General features: G+C 41.0%; 1 protein-coding gene and 1 long non-coding RNA gene across 2 annotated transcripts; one reads left to right on the top strand and one right to left on the bottom strand.

Moving 5' to 3' along the window:
- The first annotated feature begins 8,864 nt into the window (after window positions 1-8,864).
- Window positions 8,865-22,042, top strand: LOC5578026 (cytochrome P450 4c3). Its single transcript, XM_001656716.3, has 3 exons — window positions 8,865-9,511; window positions 20,966-21,592; window positions 21,649-22,042. The coding sequence occupies exons 1-3, from the start codon at window positions 8,908-8,910 to the stop codon at window positions 21,984-21,986; spliced, it is 1,569 nt and encodes a 522-aa protein (XP_001656766.3). The 5' UTR covers window positions 8,865-8,907; the 3' UTR covers window positions 21,987-22,042.
- Window positions 19,111-19,877, bottom strand: LOC110678827. The gene is made up of 2 exons (XR_002501970.1): window positions 19,650-19,877; window positions 19,111-19,571 (listed from the first exon to the last, which is right to left on the bottom strand). It is a non-coding gene; the product is annotated as an uncharacterized LOC110678827 (long non-coding RNA).
- Window positions 22,043-22,905: the final 863 nt, after the last annotated feature.

Genomic DNA, 22,905 nt, shown 5'->3' with positions numbered 1-22,905 from the left:
AAATGCCAAACTCGGCTTTCTAAAACCGAGATCCGCACAGCCGACCGCTCAGCATTGATCTCGGTTTACAAACTGAAACTGATAAACTCGGTTTGAAAACTGACAATCTCGGTATTCTCAAAACTGCAATATCAGCAAAAAAAGCAAAACAATCTTTTATGAGGTACTGATGTAACATCATTTATTTTTTTGGTAACCGTGTCTTCTCAGTATCCTTTCTTCCTTCCTTCCTAGTGTCTTTGGTATTTCAGAAGGTGGTCAATGGTGTAGTTCGTTAAAATGTCATTTCATAGACTTGAAACGATGCTTCTGCACTTTAATATCCAATTAAAATAACTGTTCTGGATGCGATAGAAGAACAAGTTATTGCCTTTTAAAATAAAAGCAAAAAATGTACCTATACCATACTTACGGCTAGTTTGATGCAGACTCTATAATCCTGTTTCTGAATTATCTATGTTTTCGCAATCAAATCACACTTTTACACTTTTCAATGGCAAACATAACTTACCTTACCAGTCAGGCTAAGGCCTGGGTGGCCTCTGCTGTACGTAGGAGACGTCTCCATTAGACTCGGTCCATGGCTGCCGGTCGCCAGCACGCATTCTGCGAAGGGTCCACAGTTCGTCCTCAACTTGATTGACCCATCTTATTCGCTGCGCACCACGTCGTCTTGTGCCGGTCGGATTGTTTTCAAGAACCATTTTCACCGCGTTGTTATCCGACATTCTGGTGACATGCCCGGCCCACTGCAGCCTCCCGATTTTTGCGAGGTGGACGATGGTTGGTTCTTCCAGCAGCTGGCTCAATTCATGGTTCATTCGCCTTCTCCACGTTCCGTCTTCCATCTGCACTCCACCGTAGATGGTACGCAACACCTTCCGTTCGAAAACACCAATAAGGGCGCGTTGATTCTCTGCACGTAGGGTCTATGTTTCGTGCCCATAGAGGAGTACCGGTCTAATCAGCGTCTTGTAGATGGTTAACTTCGTGCGATGGCAAACTTTGCTCGATTAGAGCGTTCTGCGGAGTCCAAAGTAGGCAAGATTTCCAGCAACGATGCGTCTCTGGATTTCTCTGCTGGTGCCGTTGACGATGATCACCGGGTAGCCCAAGTAGAAGAATTCTTCGATAACCTCGATATTGTGGTGTACACATTTAGAGTGTAAGCGAATGGGCGAATTACCGAGCAAAAATCGTTTAACGGAATACGATGTATTCGGCAGTCGATCGGTTGATCTGCCATAGATAAATTAATCGAAAATACAACCATGAGTCAGTCTTGGCTAAAACCTCAACCTATCAACACCTTTATTTAAAACGCTTACCACAAGTTACCATTCTCCGAAGTTCTGGAGTGTTCTCATCGGCAAACACAAAAAGTGGCGACGAGCGATAAAAATTCACATAGTGATATTAAGATTCCGGCCTAAAGGGCAGTGGTGAAAATATCTCTACATTGAGTTGGACGAGTTGGAGCAGACCGCACGAGTGAAGGTCACGTGCTGCTAAAAGCGCGAAAAGCTGTAGAAAGGCGCAGTTTTTGGTTGGCATTTCATTGCATTGGTAAAGCCTCAGTACAAATTCTGCGAGGTTGTTCATCGTGATTCGTTAAAATTATTGGCTTGTATTTATCACTTACCTACTACTGATTAACGATCACGCCAATCGGCAGAAATATTACGCATCATACATTTTGTCTGGCGCCATTTTGGACGCTGCAAGATTTTATTGTACATGATTTCTTTTCTCTAGATGAAATAATGGGACAAGAAACTAAAAAGAAAGACGAAAGAGAATTGAAACTATTTCTATATAATTGATTAAGAGAGTTCCTTTCTTTTTCCCAGGGTGGTTTACGACTGTTGCCATTGTGTCATTGCTGGATGGATTAGTTTTGCTGCTTGACCGGGGATTGTCGGATATTCCGTATCCCCATCTGGTTAGTTCGATAGCGCAAGTCGTGAGGTTGCCAACGGGCATAGCTGCGAGTATTAACAGAGGTCGGCAAAGGCTGAAAGAACGGTTCTGGTGAGTTTGCATTTTCATTTTCTTTTGGGACGTGATTGTGAGCATAAGTTGAAATTTTCAGTGAACACTAAGTGAGTATTGTGCAATCAAGAAACTTCTTGCTTTCATTCCATACAAAATGGCCCAATCAAATTTCACGACTACTTTGGAGCCCTATCGTAGGGGTAGTTCGTTAACGGATTGGGTTGATAGACTTCGATTTTTCTTCAATATGAATAAAGTTGCGGATGATGCTAAAAGGGACCATTTCATTACATTGAGTGGACCAGTAATTTTCAAAGAATTGAAATTGTTGTACCCTAATACTGACTTAGAAAAAGTTTCATATGATGAAATGGTTAAAAAGTTGAAAGCGCGCCTAGATAAGACGGAGTCTGATCTGGTGCAACGTTTGAAATTCAACATTAGGGTGCAACAGCCAGACGCATCTCTGGAAGATTTTGTACTTTCGGTTAAACTTCAAGCCGAATTTTGTAATTTTGAGACATTTAAAGAAATGGCAATAAGAGATCGGATTGTAGCGGGAATCCGTGACAAAGTTCTTCAACAAAGACTTTTGAACGAGGAGAAATCAACTTTAGATGGCGCTGAAAAAATGATTGCGACATGGGAAATTGCTAGAAATAATGCAAAAAATATGGATTGCGCTGGGGGTAGCTGTTTGGAGCATATCTCAGCATTGAAAACTATGGGGGGCTCATCTAGTTCAAGATTTAAGAGATTAGCAGCCACATTTGAATTGGCGGATAAGTCAAATAGGGGTGATGGAGGAATGGAGCGCGATAGAGGACCGGTAAAGAACAGATTGGGGTACTCTCCATACCAGAAAGAGCAATGGCGTAATCGACAATGGCAAAGTAAATCAACTCAAGCAAAGCAATGGCAGAATCAAGGACGAGGCAATGAGGAAGCGAACCGTTCCTGAAATCGTCCTGATTATTCCCAAATGACGTGTATTTTTTGCGGATTGAAGGGTCATATTAAACGAAAATGCTTCAAACTTAAAAACATGCAGAGGGATGCAGTGAACATGGTGGAAGCTAGCGGATCGAACCATAACCAGATGTTAAATATACTTGGGATGAAAATTGCAACAAGGCCTTCGAGGGAAGTAAGAGCGCTTTATTACAAACTCAATTTCTAGAATTTTACGACCCAAATAAGCCGATAGTGATAGTGTCTGATGCATCCGGATATGGACTAGGAGGTGTAATGGCACATATTATTGAGGGGATTGAGAAACCAATATATTTTACGTCATTTTCGTTGAATTCAGCGCAAAAGAATTATCCTATTCTTCATTTAGAAGCCCTTGCCTTGTTGTGTACAGTAAAGAAATTCCACAAATTTTTGTTTGGGAAAATGTTTTTAATTTACACCGATCACAAGCCCCTAGTGGGAATATTTGGGAAAAGCGGTAATAATGCTATTTATGCAACCAGACTACAACGTTTTATGCTGGAGTTATCAATTTACGAATTTGAAATTCACTATAGACGCTCACACAAAATGGGAAACGCAGATTTTTGTTCGCGTTTTCCTTTGAATATACCCGTCCCTGATGAATTCGATAAAGAACTGATTAAAAGTATTAACTTTAGTAAGGGATTTCCTATAGATTGCTTGGAGGTTGCAGCTAAAACCAAAGATGATACATTTTTGCAGTCGTTTTGATGGATGTTTGTTATATCAGAATAGAGTTATCATACCGATGTTGATGAAGAAACACATTTTGAAGCTATTGCATGCTAATCATGCTGGTGTAGTTAAAATGAAGCGTCTGGCAAGGCAAAGTGTTTATTGGTTTGGTATAAATTCAGACATAGAAAAGTATGTGACAAATTGTGAGGAGTGCAACAGCATGATGGTGGTTCCGAAAAATAAAATAGATTCCAAATGGATACCAACTACAAGACCTTTTAGCAGGATTCACATTGATTTTTTTTTTTACTTTGCACATCATACATTCTTGCTAACAGTGGATATTTTTTCCAAATGGGTAGAACTTGATTGGATGAAAAACGGAACGGATTGTGGAAAGGTCTTGAAGAAGTTGGTTGCTATATTTGCAAGATTTGGATTACCTGATGTTTTGGTGTCTGACGGAGGTCCTCCTTTCAATGCTCTGGCCTTTGTTGCCTTTTTAAAAAAACAGGGAATAAATGTTCTGAAAAGCCCGCCGTACAATCCTTCCAGCAATGGTCAGGCAGAGAGGTTTGTTAGAACAGTAAAGGATGTGCTGAAAAAGTTCCTGTTGGATCCGGAGTTTTGCCACCTTGACCTGGAAGACCAGATCAATTTGTTTCTCATTAACCTCAACCTATCAACACTAGGGCGATTCAAATTTTAAAAATGTTTGAAAATCCGGTCTCCCATATGCTCCCTACTATCTTTACCATAAAAATAGTGTTCCGTGAAATTTTGAGTTTTCTAGGTGGTGATTTAAAGGTGGCCCAAAGACAATGTAGGTTTATATGGAAATTACTATGGAGAACTTTAGAGAAATGTTCCAAACACGCTAGTACTGTAATGTAATTAGAAACTTATCATACTATATTGAAAACTCATTATTCAAATCTTAATGAAGGATGTTGCTGAAGAAACAAATTCCTTTTGAGCTAATTTTGTTTGGGATTTTTGTACATGTTTACAGGGCTATAATCCCGTATTAAGCTAAAAAATAGCAAATAAACTCAAGAATATCTCTTCTTCTATCCGTCGGATTGAATTTCTCTCTTCAGCAAACTTATTAACTATGGTTTGAAGAATGACTTTTTACTATGGGATAGTAGGCTTGTACTTACATAACAGTACTAGCGTGTTTGAAGCATATCTCAAAATTTCTCCATAGTAATTTCCATATAAACCTACACTGTCTTTGGGCCACCTTTAAATCACCACCTAGAAAGCTGAAAATTTCACAGAACACTATTTTTATGGTAAGGATGGTAAGGAACATATGGAAGATTGAATTTTAAATTATTTTAAAATTTTGAACAGCCCTAATCAACACCTTTATTTAAAACGCTTACCATAAGTTACCATTCTCCGAAGTTCTGGAGTGTTCTCATCGGCAAACACAAAAGATATCATCACTGTTAATATGAACTAGAGGTGGGGGCGTACCGTGTCTTCTCTTGAGCCCCTCGCTATCATGTACTTCATCTTCGACACATTGATGTTCAGTCAGATTCGTCTAGCTTCAGCCCTCAGTCGGATGTAAGTATCCGCCATCGTCTCAAAGTGGCGGGCAAATAATAAGTCGTTGTAAAAATTAAGACTGCGTAGCCGAAAAGCATATATCATACAGTCGAGTCTCCACCAGCCCATCAGATGCGTGCAACAATATCAGTGTCGCCGGCGAAACCAAGTTACTGAACGGACTTTCTGAAGATCGTGCCACTCGTGTCTATCTCCGCTCTTCTTACAACACCCTCTAAAGCAATTTTGAACAGTAAACACGAAAGGCCATCACTTGCCGTAACCCTCTGTGAGATTCGAAGGGACTCGAGAGTGTTCCTGATACTCGGACTACGCACATCACTCGCTCCATCGTCGCCTTGATCAATCTTATAAGTTTGTCAGGGAAACCGTATTCGTGCATAATCTGCCATAGCTGATCTCGATCGATTGTATCATAGGCCGATTTAAAATCGTCGAATAAATGATGTGATGGTACATTGTATTCGCGGCATTTCTGCAACAACTAGCGGATGGCGAATATTTGATCCGTTGTTGTTCGTTCGCCCATAAAACCTGCCTGATATTGCTCAACGAATTCTCTCGCAATTGGTGATAGAATTTAGGAGAGTACCTTGTAGGCGGCACACGATAATTCGCGCAATCCAACTTGTCGCCCTTTTTGTAGATGGGACGACACCTTCCATCCACTCCTCCGACAATACTTCCTCCTCCCAAATCTGGTAAATTACCCAGTGCAGTGCTCTTGCCAGTGCATCAACACCGTATTTTAGCAGCTCGCTCGGTAGTTGGTCAACCGTCTAATCTCCGTTTCTACCTCTTGGAGATCTGGAGGCGGAAGTCTTTCGTCGTTCGCGCGTGCTCCCAAAGTTATTTTCGTGCCACCTTCGCTACCTTCCACATCACCATTAAGGTGCTCGTCGTAGTGCTGCCGACACCTTTCAACCACCTCATGTTCGTTCGTGAGAAGATTTCCGTCACAGTGTCTGCACATATTGGCTTGTGGCACAAAGCCTTTGCGCGAACGGTTAAGCTTCTCGTTATCGTATCTTTAGCGCGGAACAGCTCTTCCGTTGGTTCCATCGCTTCGCGATTTAGTTCTTCTTGATGGCGCTTCTTTCTCCGGAATATCGAGTGTTGTCTGTTCCATGCCTGTTTATAGCGTACCGCGTTCGCTCTCGTGCGGTGTTGCAGCATTCTCGCCCATGCTGCATTCTTCTTATTCTTAAACTGCTCGCATTCGCAGTACCAGTCGTTTCTCTGATTCGGGGCCGCTGGACCTAGTGCTGCTGTTGCGGTTCTACCAATGGCGGATCTTATGTGCCCCCAGCCATCTTCAAGAGTGGCGGCGCCAAACTGCTCTTCCGTTGGTAGGGCCACTTCCAACTGCTGCGCGTATTCTTGGGCTACTTCTGAGTCCCGTAGCCGCTCGATGTTTAGCCGCGGCGTTCGGCTTCGACGCGAGTTGGTCACCGTCGAAAGTTTTGTTTTTTTGGTAAACATAAAACCGGCGAATGTTTTCGTTTACAAGACAGGTAGAGGTAGAACATAATGCTTAGAATCTCTGGACGAAGGTCACTTCCCAGAAAAATGGAAGATCCAGAAGCTAGCGCTGCTACCGTAGCAAGGAAAACCACCCGGTGATCCATCATCAAACAGGCCTATATGTTTGCTGGATACACTGGGCAAACTCTTGGTACGGGTCATCCTAAACAGGGTAGCTAAATGTACGCCGTTTTTATGATAGACGTTAAGAACGCGTTCAATAGCGGCAGTTGGGATGCCATAGCCACAGCGCTGCATAAAACGCGGGTTCCTGACTTTCTGTGCTGGATTCTCCAGAACTACTTCGAGAATCGGGTGTTGCTGTATGCAACTAACTCCAGCCGAAAGGAGTTAAGAGTAACGACAGGAGTACCGCAAGGGTCCATAATGGGTATGACTCTGTGGAATAAACTTCAAGTCGACGTGGCGACTATGTATGTGAAAATGCGGCAAAGGCGACCAATGCACTTACAAGGATCATGCCGATCGCTCATGGTTCGAGAAGCAATAGGAGGCGTCTTCTGGTTAGCATATCATCGTCGATACTGAGATACGGAGTTCCGACCTGGAGTGCAGCTCTGCTAACCAAGTGCTATCGGGACAAGCTCAACAGCATGTTCCGGCCATGAGAGTAGCAAACGCGTACAGAACAATATAGTCGGAGGTACTACAGTCAATTCTCCCTTACTCGATATTGAAGGGACCATCGAGTTAGGGAGGTATCGAGTTACAGAACACAAAACAAATGCAACTGTGATCCAAGGAACCATCGAGGTAGCCATGGAAAACAACTTTCACTATGGTTCTCTAACTCGATAACGAGATACGGAATATCGAGTAAGGGAGAGTTAACTGTATGTGTGATCACCAGGATGATTCCGATTTGCATCACCCTGAGAGAAGACATTGAGTGCCCACAGCGGAGAGGCACTAGGTAAGTGAAGAAATTGACGACGATAGGTTTGCTGGTCAAGTGGCAGCAAGAATGGGATGCCTCTGAGAAAAGTAGACTGGACCCACAGACACATCCCGAATGTGTTGACCTGAGTAAATAGGAGTATGGTGAAGTGAGCTTCCACTTGCACAGTTTTTGTCAAGTCACGGTTGCTTCAAAGAGGAAACGCCGGAACATGTAGTGATTGCCCGAGGTTTAACATAGAACGAATCGCGGCGGCTGCTGTTGGACAGGGCTTCAATGCAGACAGAATGGGTAACAAAATGATGAGCGATCCTAACCTTTGGAATCTGGTGAACAACATCTTTATATGTGAATAGCACACACTATGTTAAGTTTATTTAAAAGCGTTTTTTCTCCTATACGCAAATAAATTCATGTCGCTTGTAAAATTTTTGAACTGAATCCGCCGTCAATGAAATGTAAAATTTTTTTAACAAAATGTTAATTAAAGCTTCATTATGTTTCACTAAATGATAAAAGTGTTACTTAACACTCAACACCTGGATATCAGAAATCAATGTAATGACAATGTAATGGCCCATTGGGCCATACATAGCCGAGTGGTTAGAGTCCGCGGCTACAAAGTAAAGTCATGCTGAAGGTGTCTGGGATCGATTCCCAGTCGGTCCAGGATCTTTTCGTAATGGAAATTTCTTTGACTTCCCTGGGCATAGAGTATCATCGTACCTGCCACACGATATACGAATGCGAAAATGGCAACTTAGGCAAAGAAAGCTCTCAGTTAATAACTGTGGAAGTGCTCATGAAGAACACTAAGCTGAGTAGCCGGCCTTGTCCCAGTGGGGACGTTAATGCCAAGAAGAAGTAATGACACTAATCGAAGGATAAATAAATTGAAATCCCTCATTCTCCATGATGAGCATCAGAGAAAGTTCTCCACAAAATTGCGATAAGACCAATGCAAAGTTCAAAATTCTATCTGCGTATACAGCGGCTACGTAAGACACAACAATCATTTTTTCGCTCAAGAGATCGAAAACATAAACAAAATACTTTCCAGTAAAACACATACGTACTACTTACATGAGTTCTCCCTTGCGAGAAAAAAAAATCGGCAATTCGGGACTTTGTACTCACGAAGCGTAGAAAGTACACACGAATAATGTACCGTTGAGAGTAAGTACCATCGTTGATCAACGATCACATTGCTGATGGTCGATTTACCACCGCAATCAGTCATTTGCGGAATCTCATCGAGCACGGTAAGCATGTTAGCGATTCTGGTGTCATTGGCCACAGTGGCCTTTCTGTGGTTGGTTTACCAGCGACGGATGGCGAGGGCGGCAAAAATTGCCGCCTACTTTCCCCATCCGAAACCGGTGCTGCCACTTTTGGGCAACTCGTTGATGTTTGCCAACAAAGACGCTCCGGCAATCTTCCACACGGTTCTGGATCTGCACAAACAGTGCGGACAGAATTTGGTTACGTATGGATTGTTTGGGGATGTTCAGCTACACATCTCTAGCCCGAAGGCCATCGAACGGGTTCTGCTGTCCAAGGTCACCAAGAAGAACTACATCTACGAGTATCTGGAGCCATGGCTGGGCACGGGTCTGTTGCTATCGTTCGGCGAGAAGTGGTTCCAACGGAGGAAGATCATTACACCGACGTTCCATTTTAAGATTTTGGAGCAGTTTCTGGAGGTTTTCAATGCGGAAACTGATCGATTGGTGACGAAGATAGAGCAGCACGTTGGCGGAGAGGAGTTCGATATGTATCAGTATATTACGTTGCATGCACTGGACAGCATTTGTGGTGAGTATTTTATAAACTTTTTGGAAGGTGATACATGAATCATGATCATTAAGTTGATTAGCAGTAACAATAATGATTTTTGAATGCTGGATGTTCTTGAAACGATCACAACATCAATCATTCTCTCCACATAAGCATTGTTAGTAATGTGTGGAACATGCTTAGTAACTACTTAAATATTGCATAATCGACGCATAAACTTTCCAAAATAAAGACGTAATTATTGGCAAAAAATATATTTCAGCAACCAGTAAAGACTTCCTCTAGTTGTAACTACGGGCAGAAACAGAAGAAGCAGAACATATGCCGGGTTTATTTGTGTTGAATCGTGCTTGGCAAACACGAAAAAGTCATGTCAACAATGTTATGTATTAGGCATATTTTAAGAGAACAGGTTTATTGACCTACATAATGATGATGATGCTGTTGATTTCATCTACGAATACTTATGTAGGGTTTCGATCTTCTTCGTCGCGAGCGTTGTTGTATCAAATTTAAAATGTTCCACTACGGCGGATATTTAAACTTACCTGCAATATAGTTTCATTTTCCAAGTTTAATTTTGTGAAAGCTTTTATGGTTCGTCCACTTGTGCACCAAAAATGCAATAAAACTGCTGTATTTTGATAAATAACTTCAGTTTATTTATACACTTTGCACTTTTTCACCGAAATCGCATGGACGAAAACGTACCGACTGAAATCTGATTAAGGATCGACCGAGCCATATAAGTTTTTTTAATTTCTTTATTGGTATCATTCCAAACATTACATTCATTTCTTATATCTAGGTGCTCTGTGTTATTAGACAACACTATCATCCTAATTTGATAAAACAAATTTAAGATTTTATTAACATTTTGTTAACAACATATTACATTTCATTTGCCGTAGCAGTTCAGATTTTTTACAGGTGAGTTGATTTCACCTGCTCATAAGAGAAAAAAAATAATTCAATTTACTTAACCTAACTTAACCTAAACATATAACGCATTAATCCTGGCAATAGAGGATTGCAACGATTTTTGCCTGAAATTATTAATGATTTTATTTGACATTTGTTCCAATGTTTCCACATTGGTTATTCTATGTAACTCATTGAGACTATACCAGGGAGGAAACCTCAGAATCATTTTCAAAATTTTATTCTGAATTCTCTGCAGAGCTTTCTTCCTGATATTACAACAGCTAGTCCATATTGGTACAGCATACAACATGGCTGGCCTGAAAATGTGTTCAAATATCAAAATCTTGTTCTTAAGACAAAATTTTGATTGTCTATTAATAAGGGGATAGAGACATTTTACATATTTATTACAGTTGGCTTGAATGCCCTCAATGTGGTATTTGAAAGTTAAATTCTTATCTAGCATGAGCCCTAGATACTTAACTTCATCTGACTAATTTGTTGGAACCCCTCTCATCGTGACAACATGTCTACTTGAATGTTTCAAATAAAGAGCTTTTGGTTTATGTGGGAACATCTGTAATAAACCTCCATGAGTCGATATCTGAAGGGACCATCGACTCATGAAAATATCGAGTCGTGGAAACGAATGCCTTGGAAAGCTGTTTGAGGGGACCATCATAGTAAACTTAAAATTTTGTTTTTAGTATGGTTCCATGAGTCGATATCGAGTCATAGAACATCGACTCATGGAGGTTTCACTGTAGTTGAGTTTTGGAAGCATTAGGAGAAATCTTCCATTTTTGCAAGTGTGAAGAAAAAATATCCAATATCCAAACTTTTTTGCAATCAACTACAAATGACACGCAGACTTCGTCCTTTGGCGGAGAGGCCTGTGTCATCCGCAAACAAGGATTTTTGACATCCCTGAGGTAACTCAGGTAAGTCAAATGTGAAAATACTGTATAATATTGGTCCCAAAATGCTGCCTTGGGGAACACCAGCCTTTACAGGAAGTCTTTCAGATATGGAGTTCTGATAATTAACCTGAAGTGTACGATTTGACAGATAACTTTGAATTATTCTAACAATGTATGTTGGAAAATTAAAGTTTTTTTAATTTTACGATCAAACCTCAATGCCAAACACTGTCGAATGCTTTTTCTATGTCTAGAAGAGCAAGACCAGTAGAAATTTGTCGGGTTCGGGTCGGGTTTGAAAGCTACAAAATTATCGGGTACGGGTCGGGTTCGGGCTTACAAAAAGCCGGGTTTGAGTTGGGTTCAGGTCGGGTTTGGTGAGAATTGTGAGCAGAGTAACAACCTAAAAGCTTCCTTATGGATCAGAAACGATGAATTTACCATCTTTTCAAACTCTGGTTTTATATGGGTGTTTCTTACAAAAAAGTTTCAGGTTTCGGGTCGGGTTCGGGTTTAAACAGCGAAAAATTTTCGGGTTCGGGTCGGGTCCGGGTTTGCTTTTCAATTATTGTTTCGGGTTCGGGTCGGGTCCGGGTTTGAAAAATGTGAAACCCGACCATCTTTACCACTAACCTTGATATGTGTCGGTTTGCTTGTCCACCATGAGGATCACTGGTTTCGGAGTCCTTTCCGCATTCGCATTTCCTCTTGCTTTCTTCATGTGCACTCTTTTTCTCTGAGGACTGACACGGCTGTCATCCTGCATACATTTGGGCTCTTCCTCACATCGTTTTTGGTACTTCGCGTATCGGCACCCACTTTCTGGTCGGTTTGCCCTAACTTGCTCCTGATTTTCGAGTATACGGCTCATGTGCTGCTAGTGCTAGTTTCTGGCAAATAAATATATTGCGTTGAATCGTCTTATTTGATGACGCTTTTTTTTCTTTTCAACATTTTGTTGAATGTTTTACGCATCAGTGAGGTATCATTGATGTCTCCTATCCAAAAAATCATATGTTTTGTCAGTTCCAAAAGAATCAAAACAAAGACACTGGACGCCAAGTTGAATCAATGTTTGATAGCTAATTATTGGCTCATTTCACCCCCCTAATTTTTCTGCAAGAATGACATTTTCCATTGAACCGGCCGTTCTTCTGGTTATCGCAAAAGGTATTATTGCCAATGAGCCTATGTATGCCATAAAATGTTTGACTTTTACTGTGCGCTCTGTTTTCAAGTTGCCCGTGACAGTAAGCGAGACAGCACAAACACACGACGCACAGTAAAGGTCAAAACAAAGGCCTCCAAAGGCCTCTGAGCCACTGTACGTGCCATTAATTCTTTTGTTCTTTTGACTTTTACTGTGCGCCGTGTGTTGGTGAGGTCACCAAAGCGTTGTATAATCCCGTTAACGCCAGTGACAAGCACATGTCGCTTTCTTCCTACTTCGATCCCGCCTTATGACGAACCATATCTTCAAACTGCAGAAGATGAGTCCGAACCGAGGCACCATCCTCCAGATGCAATCTTACAATTTGCTTCCTGATAAAGGTCCGTCAATCTGCTGATTTCTTCGCGAAGGTATCCTCGAGACTTTGCCACATTGCTTCCCTTGTTCCGAATGCAGCCTAGGCACTCATCTGTTACGAAGCCCACCAAAATCACTTCAACCTTCCTGTCCATCTCGTGGAACGTTGTCGCTTCAGCAACCGTTTTGGGTACTCTTTCATGTGCACGTTTATGCTTATAGTAATATACGTGTACTCATGATTACGTTGACAAATTTGCTGTTTCACGTACTGAGCTTCCAACCGCTGGTCCCTTTCCATTGATTTGGTCGTCTTAGATTTTTTCGGTACGCGTTCTTTCATGTATTTTCAGTTTGTTTACGCCTTGCTTGCCTGACACCAACACCTACTCTTCCGCAGGATACTCTTTAAATGTTCAGAGGACAAAAGTGCGAAGTTTTCCATAGGAGACCATAGTGTCCGCCTTTGACATGTGGAACAGACGCTCTAGATTTGCGGATGTAAACCTTTATTTATCTGTTAGTATAATGCACCCCACAGACGCTCAGACGGTTTGACCAACAGTGACTCCGCCCCTCAGGTTGATGCTCATGTTGGTGCTATGTTTGACCGTGTGTGATGCTGCTTGACGAACCAATTTGACAGTTTGTGAATCCAACTTGACGGTTGACGAATCGGTCGGCCAAAATCAAACGAGTTTGATTTTGCTCAAACCACCGGTGGGCGGAGCCAAATGTTCGACGAACCGATCGTACCGTCTGTAGGGATGTTGCACGAACATGACATCATCATGTCAAATTGTAGCTTCGAAGTCCCATGAACTTCCGATGCAGATGGGTGGAAAGTCAAAATGCGTGAATTAATGCAACGTAGGTGCCATAGTGATCTATCAAATGCACGCTTTTGAGTTGTTTCTATATATTTCCCTATCGTTTCCAACTATCTTTAACCGTTTTCTTTAGCAAATTTACCAACCAATTTCTCCAGAAATATCTTCAGAGAATCCATCAGCAGTTTCACCTGTGATTCGAAAAATCTATCCATGGATTGTACCTGGATTTGTACTACAGGGATTCCATCAGAAATTTTACCAAGAATTTCTCCAGGAAATCCTCTTATAATATCTTCAGGAATTCTTTCAGAAATTTAATCAACATTTTGTCCAGTGATTTAACAAGAAATTCCTGTTAGAATTCTTTTATAAATTCCTTCCGAAAGTTCACCTGGAATTCCTCATGAGATTCTATCAGGAATTCCAAAAGGGATTCTATTAGAAATACTTTTAGGGCTACCAATAGAGTTCTTCTGAGGATTTCATCAGGAGTTCCTCCAGAAATTCCACCAAGTGTTCCTTCAGAGATTCCAGCTAGCATTTCTTCCGAGATTATATTATATCAGGAGGTCACCTAAGAATTCCATCAGGATCTTCTAGGGATATCATAAGGAATTTCTCTAGGCATTCTATAAGGAGTTCCATCAGGAATTTTGACAGGAATTCCTCCAGGGATTTCATCAGGAGTTCCTGTAGTGATTCCATAGGGAATTCTTCAAGGGATTTCATCAGGAGTTCCTCCAATGATTTCATCTGGAGTTCCTGCAAGAATATCTTTCCTCCTTATTCCGTCAGGAATTCCTTCAGAAATCATCATTGAATTCTTCAGAAATTTTAACAGGAGTTACCTTAGAGATTCCATCAGGAGTTCCTCTAGAGATTGTATCAGAAGTTTCTTCAGAGATTTCACCTGGATCCTCGAGGGATTGCATCAGAAGTTTCTTCTAGGCATAACATCAGGATCTCTTCTGGGAATTACATCAGGAGTTCTTCCGGGAATTTCAAGAATAGATCCTTCAGGGGTTTCAAAAGCATTTTCTTTAGACATTCCACCTGGTTCCTTTAGGAATCCCTCTAGGGTTATACTGGGTTAATTTATTATGAATTCTTTTCGAAATTTATTAGGAGATACTACCCGAACTTCTAGAGAATACTTCAAAAGATTCATCAAAGAACTCTTCAAGGTAGTCCTCCTGTAATTCCTTAAGGGATTCCTCCCGGAATTAGTCAAGGGATACCTCCCGAAATTCCTTAAGGAATCAATCCTCATGGAATTCCTCCAGCAAAATCTCCAACGATTCTTAAAGATTTTCAGGATTTCCTCCAGGGATTTTATCAGAAATTTCTTATTAGTAGTCCAATACCGGCATTACTCAAGAGATTCCTTCCGGAATTTCTCAAAGGATTCCTCGCGGAATTCATCATGGGGCGGAAGCCTTCAAGGGATTCCTCCGGATTTTTCAAGGAATAACTCAAGGGATTCTTGGGGATTTTCAGGAGCCCTCCAGCGATATTACCAGAAATTTATTATAATAGTTTTATCTGTAATTTGAGAATCTACCAGTATATCATCCAGTGACTCTATCAGGAATTCTTCCTGGGATTTAAAACAGGAATTCCTTCAGGGATTACTCTGGGAGATTCCTTTGTGGATGCCATCAAGATGAACTCCAATTATCTAATAACGAATTTCCTATGCGATTTGACCACAATTTCCTATAAAGATTCCACTAGTAATTCCTTCAGATACTTCAACAGTATTTTCCCTAATTATATCACCTGTAATTTTTCGCGTTTTTTAAGGAATTTCACAATGAGTTGTTCTAGCGTTAACACTGGGAATATCACCAGAGTTTCGCTAGAATTACCACCAGAAAAATCTACCAGAGTTTCTTCAGAAGATCAACCATAAAATACTTCAAAGGTGTTACTTGGATTGTGCTTCAGGAATATCACAAATTCTTTCAGAGAGTTAACTGATATTTACTCCGAGTTACAAACAACACAATTGTCTAAATACCTCAGGATGAATCCCTAAAGTAGATCCAAAAGTTTTTATTCATTTCTGAAAAAAAAAATCCATGGAGATACATTTTTAGAAAATCTTGGAGGTATCACCAAAGAAATCAATAGATTAATTCCTAGAGAGTTTCCTGGAGAGATTCCTTAGTATATTTCTGGAAGAACTTTTAAAGCAATCCAATCCCTGAAGGAGTTTCTAAAAGATTCTCTTAGGTAATTCCTGGTAGATTCCTTGGAAAAAATCCTTTAATAAATACTGGATGGAATTGATGAATAAATTCCTTTAGGAATCCTCGGAGTAATTCCTGCAGAAATCCCAGGACGAATGCCTCGTAGGAAGAATCTTTGAATGAAACACTGGTGGGGTTTATAAAATAATTTCTTGAAGATTCTCTAGAGGAATACCGAAGGATAACCTGGGGGATCCTCTCAAAAAATTACAAGTGGAAACTCTAAAGGAATTCCTGCTAATCAAGTTTTGATGACTTATTTTTGCAGTATTTTTCTTGAAATCTTTGAAGGCTTTCTGATGGAATTCTTGGATGAATTGTTTGTAGAATCCCTGGAGGAACTTGATGCATCCTTGGATAAATTGTGGGTAGTATCTTTATGAAAATGCTTGAAGTTTTGCTGGAGGAAATCTTAAATGAATCTTTGAAGGATATTTGGTGAAATTCTTGAAAGAAGCATTGGATGAACCACTAGAGAAATCCCTTGGGAAGTATTTGTATATATCCCAGAAGAAATCTGTTGAAAATTTGCTAGAAAGAATCGCTGAAGAAAGTCCTGGTAGATTTTCTGATGTAACTCCTTGAGGAATTTGAGGAGGAGGAGTCCTTAAAAAAGTCCTGGTGAAATCAATGGGGGAAATTCTGGTGATGATTTTTTTTTTTTGAGAAATCCCTTGAGAAGTATTTGAAAGAATTCATAATGTGATTCTTGGGTAACGCGTGATGGAATCCTTAGAACGAACTTCTAGAGAAATTTCTGAAAAAATCTTTAAAAAAATTGTTATAACAATCTGGAGGAATTCTAGGAGGCAGCCTTGGAGTTGGCCCTGGAGATATTCCTTGGGATTTTTTTTTCGGTCAGATCTTTGAAGGAATCAGTGGTTGTACTCCACATTAATTTGTAGAGGAACCTCTTAAAGAATCCTTGGCAAAAATTCCACCTGAATGTAAGCCTGAAAAATGTTCCCCGGAGGAATTTCTGGTTGAATCTGTGGATAAATTTCTAAAGGAATTATTGATAAAATTCGTGGTAGAATCCCAGGAAGAGCTTTTGGTAGAATTCTTAGTATAGCTAATGGATTCCTGGAAAAACTTCAAAACAGAATAACTAGAGGAAACGACTAAAAGATTCTCGATAAAATGTTTGAAAAAAAAAATCCCATGGCCATTCCCATATCAATGACTGCTCAGAATATTTCCCGAAAGGGACCCGTTATGATTTCTGAGTTTTGCCGGAATAATTCGTACGAATTATAACTGGAATTCCACTTAAATATTTATTCCTTCCGGTACTTAAATGTTAAAAGTTCTTCTCTTTCTTACTGCGATTATTGCCAGAAAATCGCCAAAAGATTCTCCCTCATAGCCACAGCATTCGAAAAAATAACAATTACAACAATAACAACAATCATATATTCACTAGACTCTCGGCAAGTCTAAAAACATGCGAAGAAATATCGTGGTTGCTGCAACCAACCTTGACAGTCGGTCAAACGGTTGCAGCAACATAAATCGGTCTGACTAACTTGGGGGGCGGAGTCAATGTTGGTCAAACCGTCTGAGCGTCTGTGGGGTGCATAAGTCCAAAGTTCCCAATGGAGTCAGTTATCCAAACTTCTTTTGGTTATCCATACCATGAGCAGGTCTGTGAAAAATAGGGATAAAAGTTACTGAGTAGGAGACTTAACGCCCAAACGCAATGATAGCGGAACGGCAGCGGAAGCGTAACCGATTCGGCCATAATGAATCACACCATCTCAACTGAGCTGACAATGATATAAAGTAAGCCAACAATGAGCGGACTAGTATGTTATAGTTCATGCTGGCGAACCGACTCCAGTTTCCGCAACCATTGCGTTTGGAGCTTAAGGTGAAGATAAACCGAAGCCAAACCTCAAATTTTCAAGAGCACAAATCTGGAGAAGCGAACACCCGTTTGAGCTGAAAACTTTATCGATTGGTCACCACCAGCGAATGACCAATCGATTAAGTTTTCAGCTCAAACGAATGTTTGGTTCTCCAGATTCGTGCTCTTGAAAATTTGAGGTTTGGCTTCGATTTATCTTCACCTTAAGGGCAATTAAAAGGGCGCCTATTTCCCTCAGGTACGTAAATTACCATACTCAGCATTTTACCGTCGTTTGACTAGCTTCAAGTGATCCGATATTTGCTGGAGTTTTCTTTAAATGCTTTTCCTTTCACAAGACATGGCTGGTACTGGTGTTTATTCTTGTGAGCTAAGGCTAAACCAGTTTTACTCACTCACACGTATTTTTTATATCTCAATCAAAGACTGCTTTAACCGTAAGCTAGTTTATCTGGACCAAAGACATGTCTATTCTTCCCGAGGAAGTCGTTACTATAACCTTGATGAGTGACTGTTTCGAGTACAGGATTTGATGTCAGGCTCATGACGTGAAAGCCCTTGCTTCGATCAACTCAAGGTCGTGGTTGATGATCACATGTAAAATCAAGGGGTGGATCACTTCTGATGCATCTGATATTACAAGAAAATTTGATGCATTCAAATGCATTTAAATGTACACTTCTAGCAAATTTGCAAATCATGGCTTACTCAAACGTTTGTCTTTGTCAATGTGTGAAACTTGTCATTCCACAAACTCGAGAAGACGGCTGCTTCATCCTGAGACGAGACTCGCGAAGACGGTCTTCTTTTTCTGTGATTGCTGAGTTTTTTTCTTATTCCACATTGTGTTTATACCAATTATGCGAATGCTGTTCAAATCCTCACATGAACCTCTCAGCAAAAAATGATTGAGTTTGCATCACATCGAATCATAAATAGCCGTTTGAGTGAAATTTCATGCCAGCAAACGTAGCAGACATTATAAATAATTAAACTTCTGCTTAGATTTATCAGCAACTTTGGAAAAAAACTGCCCCACCGACTGAGGTTTTTAATAACAGTTTACTTTGAACACAATACTTTTCACTTTTTCAGAAATAAGAACGGTGGGCTGCATTTGACGTTTCGTGAGAGGGGAATCTGGGCTGCATATGACGTTGATATTTTTCCTCTTCGCGAGTCTCTCTCAGGCCTCATCCAAAACATGTTGAATCAAAAGTTTTACAGCGCTTTCTGATGGACGGCAATTGGATTTCGAAGACGTAAATAACGACAGTTAAGCCCGAGAACATATTGAACTAGAAGAGTGAGTGTCTAAGGTGATATGTAAAGTACTTTACTTTTTATTTTTTGTTAGACTAATTCCCCGTATTCCGTTCGTTAGCGCAGATGTTTAGTTTCAGAGTCATCAGCCATGTTCTTCTGATTTGCCATCCTTTCGGGATTACTGTACGTTCGAAATTGGACAAGGAGGATATCTGTAACAAGATCAAGCTTAAGATAGTCACCGTGATTGTGGGCTGTGTGCGTGCTCAACGAGGAACAAAACTAATCCAGAACAGTGGAAGGTGAATTGAGTTCACTTGGTTCAAGAGTTTCTGAATGACCATACACTAAATAATTCCGCCATCTGGAAGACCATACACTAATTCCAGTCAAGAATCTTTTCCACCGACAGTAGTACACTAACTACGTGGACTTAACAATGCAATATATGTGGCAAGTTCAAGGCATGGATCGATCCGGAGAGATTACTACCATTGTAGATAATAAAATGAGTTATTTATTTGGTGAAAAAAATCCATGTTTTTGTCTTGTTCTTTTCAATTCACCTGAAAGTGAGATTTACAACCCGATCCGCCCAATCGAATAAAGGTGTTCCGGTCCACCTCCACTGAGTCGCATTACTGAGTACGGGTTTACCACGAAAGAGTTTGTAACTACCCCTGCTCCCAAGTAGTTCCATTTCTATGTGCACGCAGGATAAGACTTATAATTACAATATTTCTTAGTACAATGCCACAAAGATCCGATGAAAATATGCACAACAAACAAATACGCGTTGCTATGGACCGATGCACGAGTTCACTAATTTGACGTTTGAGCGGTGCTGAATTCACTAGTTGCCATGGTCACATAAATAACACGGCACCGCTAAAACGTCAACTAGTGAACTCGTGCATTGATCCATAGAAGGCTACGTTGATATGGTTGTGTTGCTAACACCAATGCTAAGTTGATGCGAATGTCGAAAAAATGCATTTGAATGTACATTTGATGCACATTGAACAAGTGATCCACCCCTTGTGTAAAATTCATGCTCAAGAACTGTAAGTTTTGTATGGGTCAGAACGTTAACTGGCCACTGTCGCCTCAACTAACACATGGCAAACATTCAACGTACTGACTCATTTGTGTGTGATAGTTGTTGATTTCAGAAACCTGAATCTTCAGGACAATCTCATAATCTTAACGCTCAACGCTCCGTCATCGTAATCATCGTCATCGTCGAAACTTCAAAAGCAGTTTGTCTGTTCAAAACCAATAATTATTGGATAAAAATGTGTTTACTGTGTTTCAGTTGAAGAATAGAATCAGGACAGACAAACGTCAGATTCGTCATGGTGCGGTGACGAAATAAAAAAAAAATCGTCATTCTGTATAATAACTCTGGCAGGTCGTTGTCTCGTCATCGACGGAAGAATGCACAACTATCTTCAATCCAAAATCGTCAACGAGCATTTTTTTCTTCATCCCGCTTGCTACCCTTACTTACAAGGCGATACTGACGATGACGATGCTTCTTTCAGTTTCGTCGCTGACTTTTTCCATTTGAAGGTGACGATTGTCTAGCCTGAATAGAATACAGTGAACACATTTTAATGTACATTTTCTTAATTTTGAACAAAAAAAAATGCTTTTGAAAATTCCGAAATCAATGACGGATCCTGCCCCCTTAATACCAGAAAATAGTAAATCAGAAACAATGTTTATATTTTTTTCATAAAATTGCTGCATATATCTTTTTGTTGTTCTATACGGGAGTCTTTGTGCTTTTGTGAGAATATGCAATTTTCAAGACAATTTCCCCAGCAATTTCTAAGTCTGGTCGATCTGGAAATATTCAATCTTTTCAAACTTATTCTAGAAACTTCCATGGGCGTATCGATCAATGCGCTGGACAACCCGGACAACGCGTACGTTCACGCCATCAAAGACTTTGGCAGCATCGTCATCCAGCGAACGTTCTCCGCGTTGCGATCGTTTCCACTACTCTACTTCCTGCATCCATTCTACTGGCGCCAGCAGAAGCTAATCAAAACCATGCACAATTTCACCAACTCTGTAATCAAGGCCAAACGGCAAGCCTTGGAGGAGAAACGTCACACCGAAGGTGAAACCAAGGAGCACAACGAAGATGATGGAATCTACGGTAAGAAACGGATGAGCTTCCTGGACCTGCTGCTGAACGAGAGCTCCATGAGCGATGCGGACATCCGCGAGGAGGTCGATACGTTCATGTTCGAAGGACACGATACGACCACTTCGGGGATTTACTTCTCGTTGATGGCCCTTGCCATGCATCCGGATATTCAGGAAAGGTTGTACGGTGAGATTCGGCAGGTGTTGGAAACGGAAGAGGAGCGACATGCTCCGCTAACCAACGCAACGCTGCAACAGATGAAGTACCTGGATATGGTGATCAAGGAGGTTTTGCGGGTTTATCCATCGGTGCCGATCATCGGCCGGGAGCTGCTGGAGGACGTTGAGATCAGTGAGCATTGAGGTGAGAACTTAAGTGTCATCATCTGTAGCTTGAATTATTTCCAGACGGATGCCAAGTACCGCGGGGAACCGCCATGGTGGTGATCATCCATAATGTGCACCGCAACGCGGAAGTGTTCCCCGATCCGGAGCGGTTCGATCCGGAAAGATTTTCCGACGAATCCGGCGGGAAAAGAGGGCCGTACGATTACATACCGTTCAGTGTGGGAGCGCGAAATTGCATCGGTCAAAAGTACGCTTTACTGGAGATGAAGGTTACGCTGGTGAAACTGCTGTTGGCATATAGGTTCATTCCGGGGAAGTCTACGGATTCGATTCGTATTCAGGGAGACCTTGTGTTGCGTCCGTTCGGGAATATGGCGTTAAGAATCGAGAGCAGATAAAGTTGTGGGTGTGCAAGGATTGAAATGCAAATAAAAAGCTGTTCGCTTGGGTGTAATAAGGGGGAATAGTACTGGATGCCGAACCACCTGCCTCCCCCTGCGTTTGTTTTTGGAAATTAGCTACAAGATCTCGAAGAAAAAACTTATGTTTAACATTGAGAACTCTACTCTATTTTTAGGCAACTATGGTGCCTGCCACGTCATAATGCAGACCAATGAGGGGAAGAGAAAGTAGTTGATGATGCACCCAACTGGCTCATACCTGCCAACTGCATTTCCCTGACCATATACCAGTGCGTCTACGCCAGTTCATGCGGGAAGGGTGAAGGGTGGGGTAATTTTAATGGCAGGCTTGCTGGTTTGGACTGCCTATGTATCAGGCGTGCTATAATAATGAAAGAATGGAAGCGTAGGGAAACGGTTTATTTATGTCCGTCCCGGGTTCCAGCAAATGTCTATTAACTGCACTCTTAAAAATAATGAAAATCACTCCGGACGTAATTCACATTATGACTGAACGACACATGATGTAAGTGATGACATGACGTAAAAATGGGTTCTGAAAGATGTATTGGAAGAAAAATGTAATTTTACATGACGGAGGACATGAAAACGATGCCGCTATGATTGACATTTCCCGAGTCAGACACCATCGTATTTAAAATGTGACACAAATTCACGTCATTTGGCTCGCTTATTTTATGTGCATCCAAAAGACGTAAAATCCCATGATTTTTTCGGAGTGTGTGAGATAGATCAACTGTGATATATTAAAAGTGGTAGATAGAAGCAAGTGAAAAATACAACTAAAATGTACGGGGAAAGGTATGGACCTGGAATTGAACCCATGACCTTCTTCTAACGTAGCAGAAGCGGTAGCCATTAGACCTCCAACCACGTCATTATCCGCATTTTTGTT

The sequence above is a fragment of the Aedes aegypti genome, chromosome 3, assembly GCF_002204515.2.
Source record: "Aedes aegypti strain LVP_AGWG chromosome 3, AaegL5.0 Primary Assembly, whole genome shotgun sequence".
Classification (NCBI taxonomy): domain Eukaryota; kingdom Metazoa; phylum Arthropoda; class Insecta; order Diptera; family Culicidae; genus Aedes; species Aedes aegypti.
This window is presented reverse-complemented; position numbering and strand designations above follow the sequence as displayed.

Coding starts and splice junctions, on each gene's coding strand:
- LOC5578026 (XM_001656716.3), top strand. CDS start 8,908: ATGGTCGATTTACCACCGCAATCAGTCATTTGCGGAATCTCATCGAGC. Junction 9,512..20,965: donor TGCACTGGACAGCATTTGTG/GTGAGTATTTTA, acceptor AACTTATTCTAG/AAACTTCCATGGGCGTATCG. Junction 21,593..21,648: donor GCTGGAGGACGTTGAGATCA/GTGAGCATTGAG, acceptor AATTATTTCCAG/ACGGATGCCAAGTACCGCGG.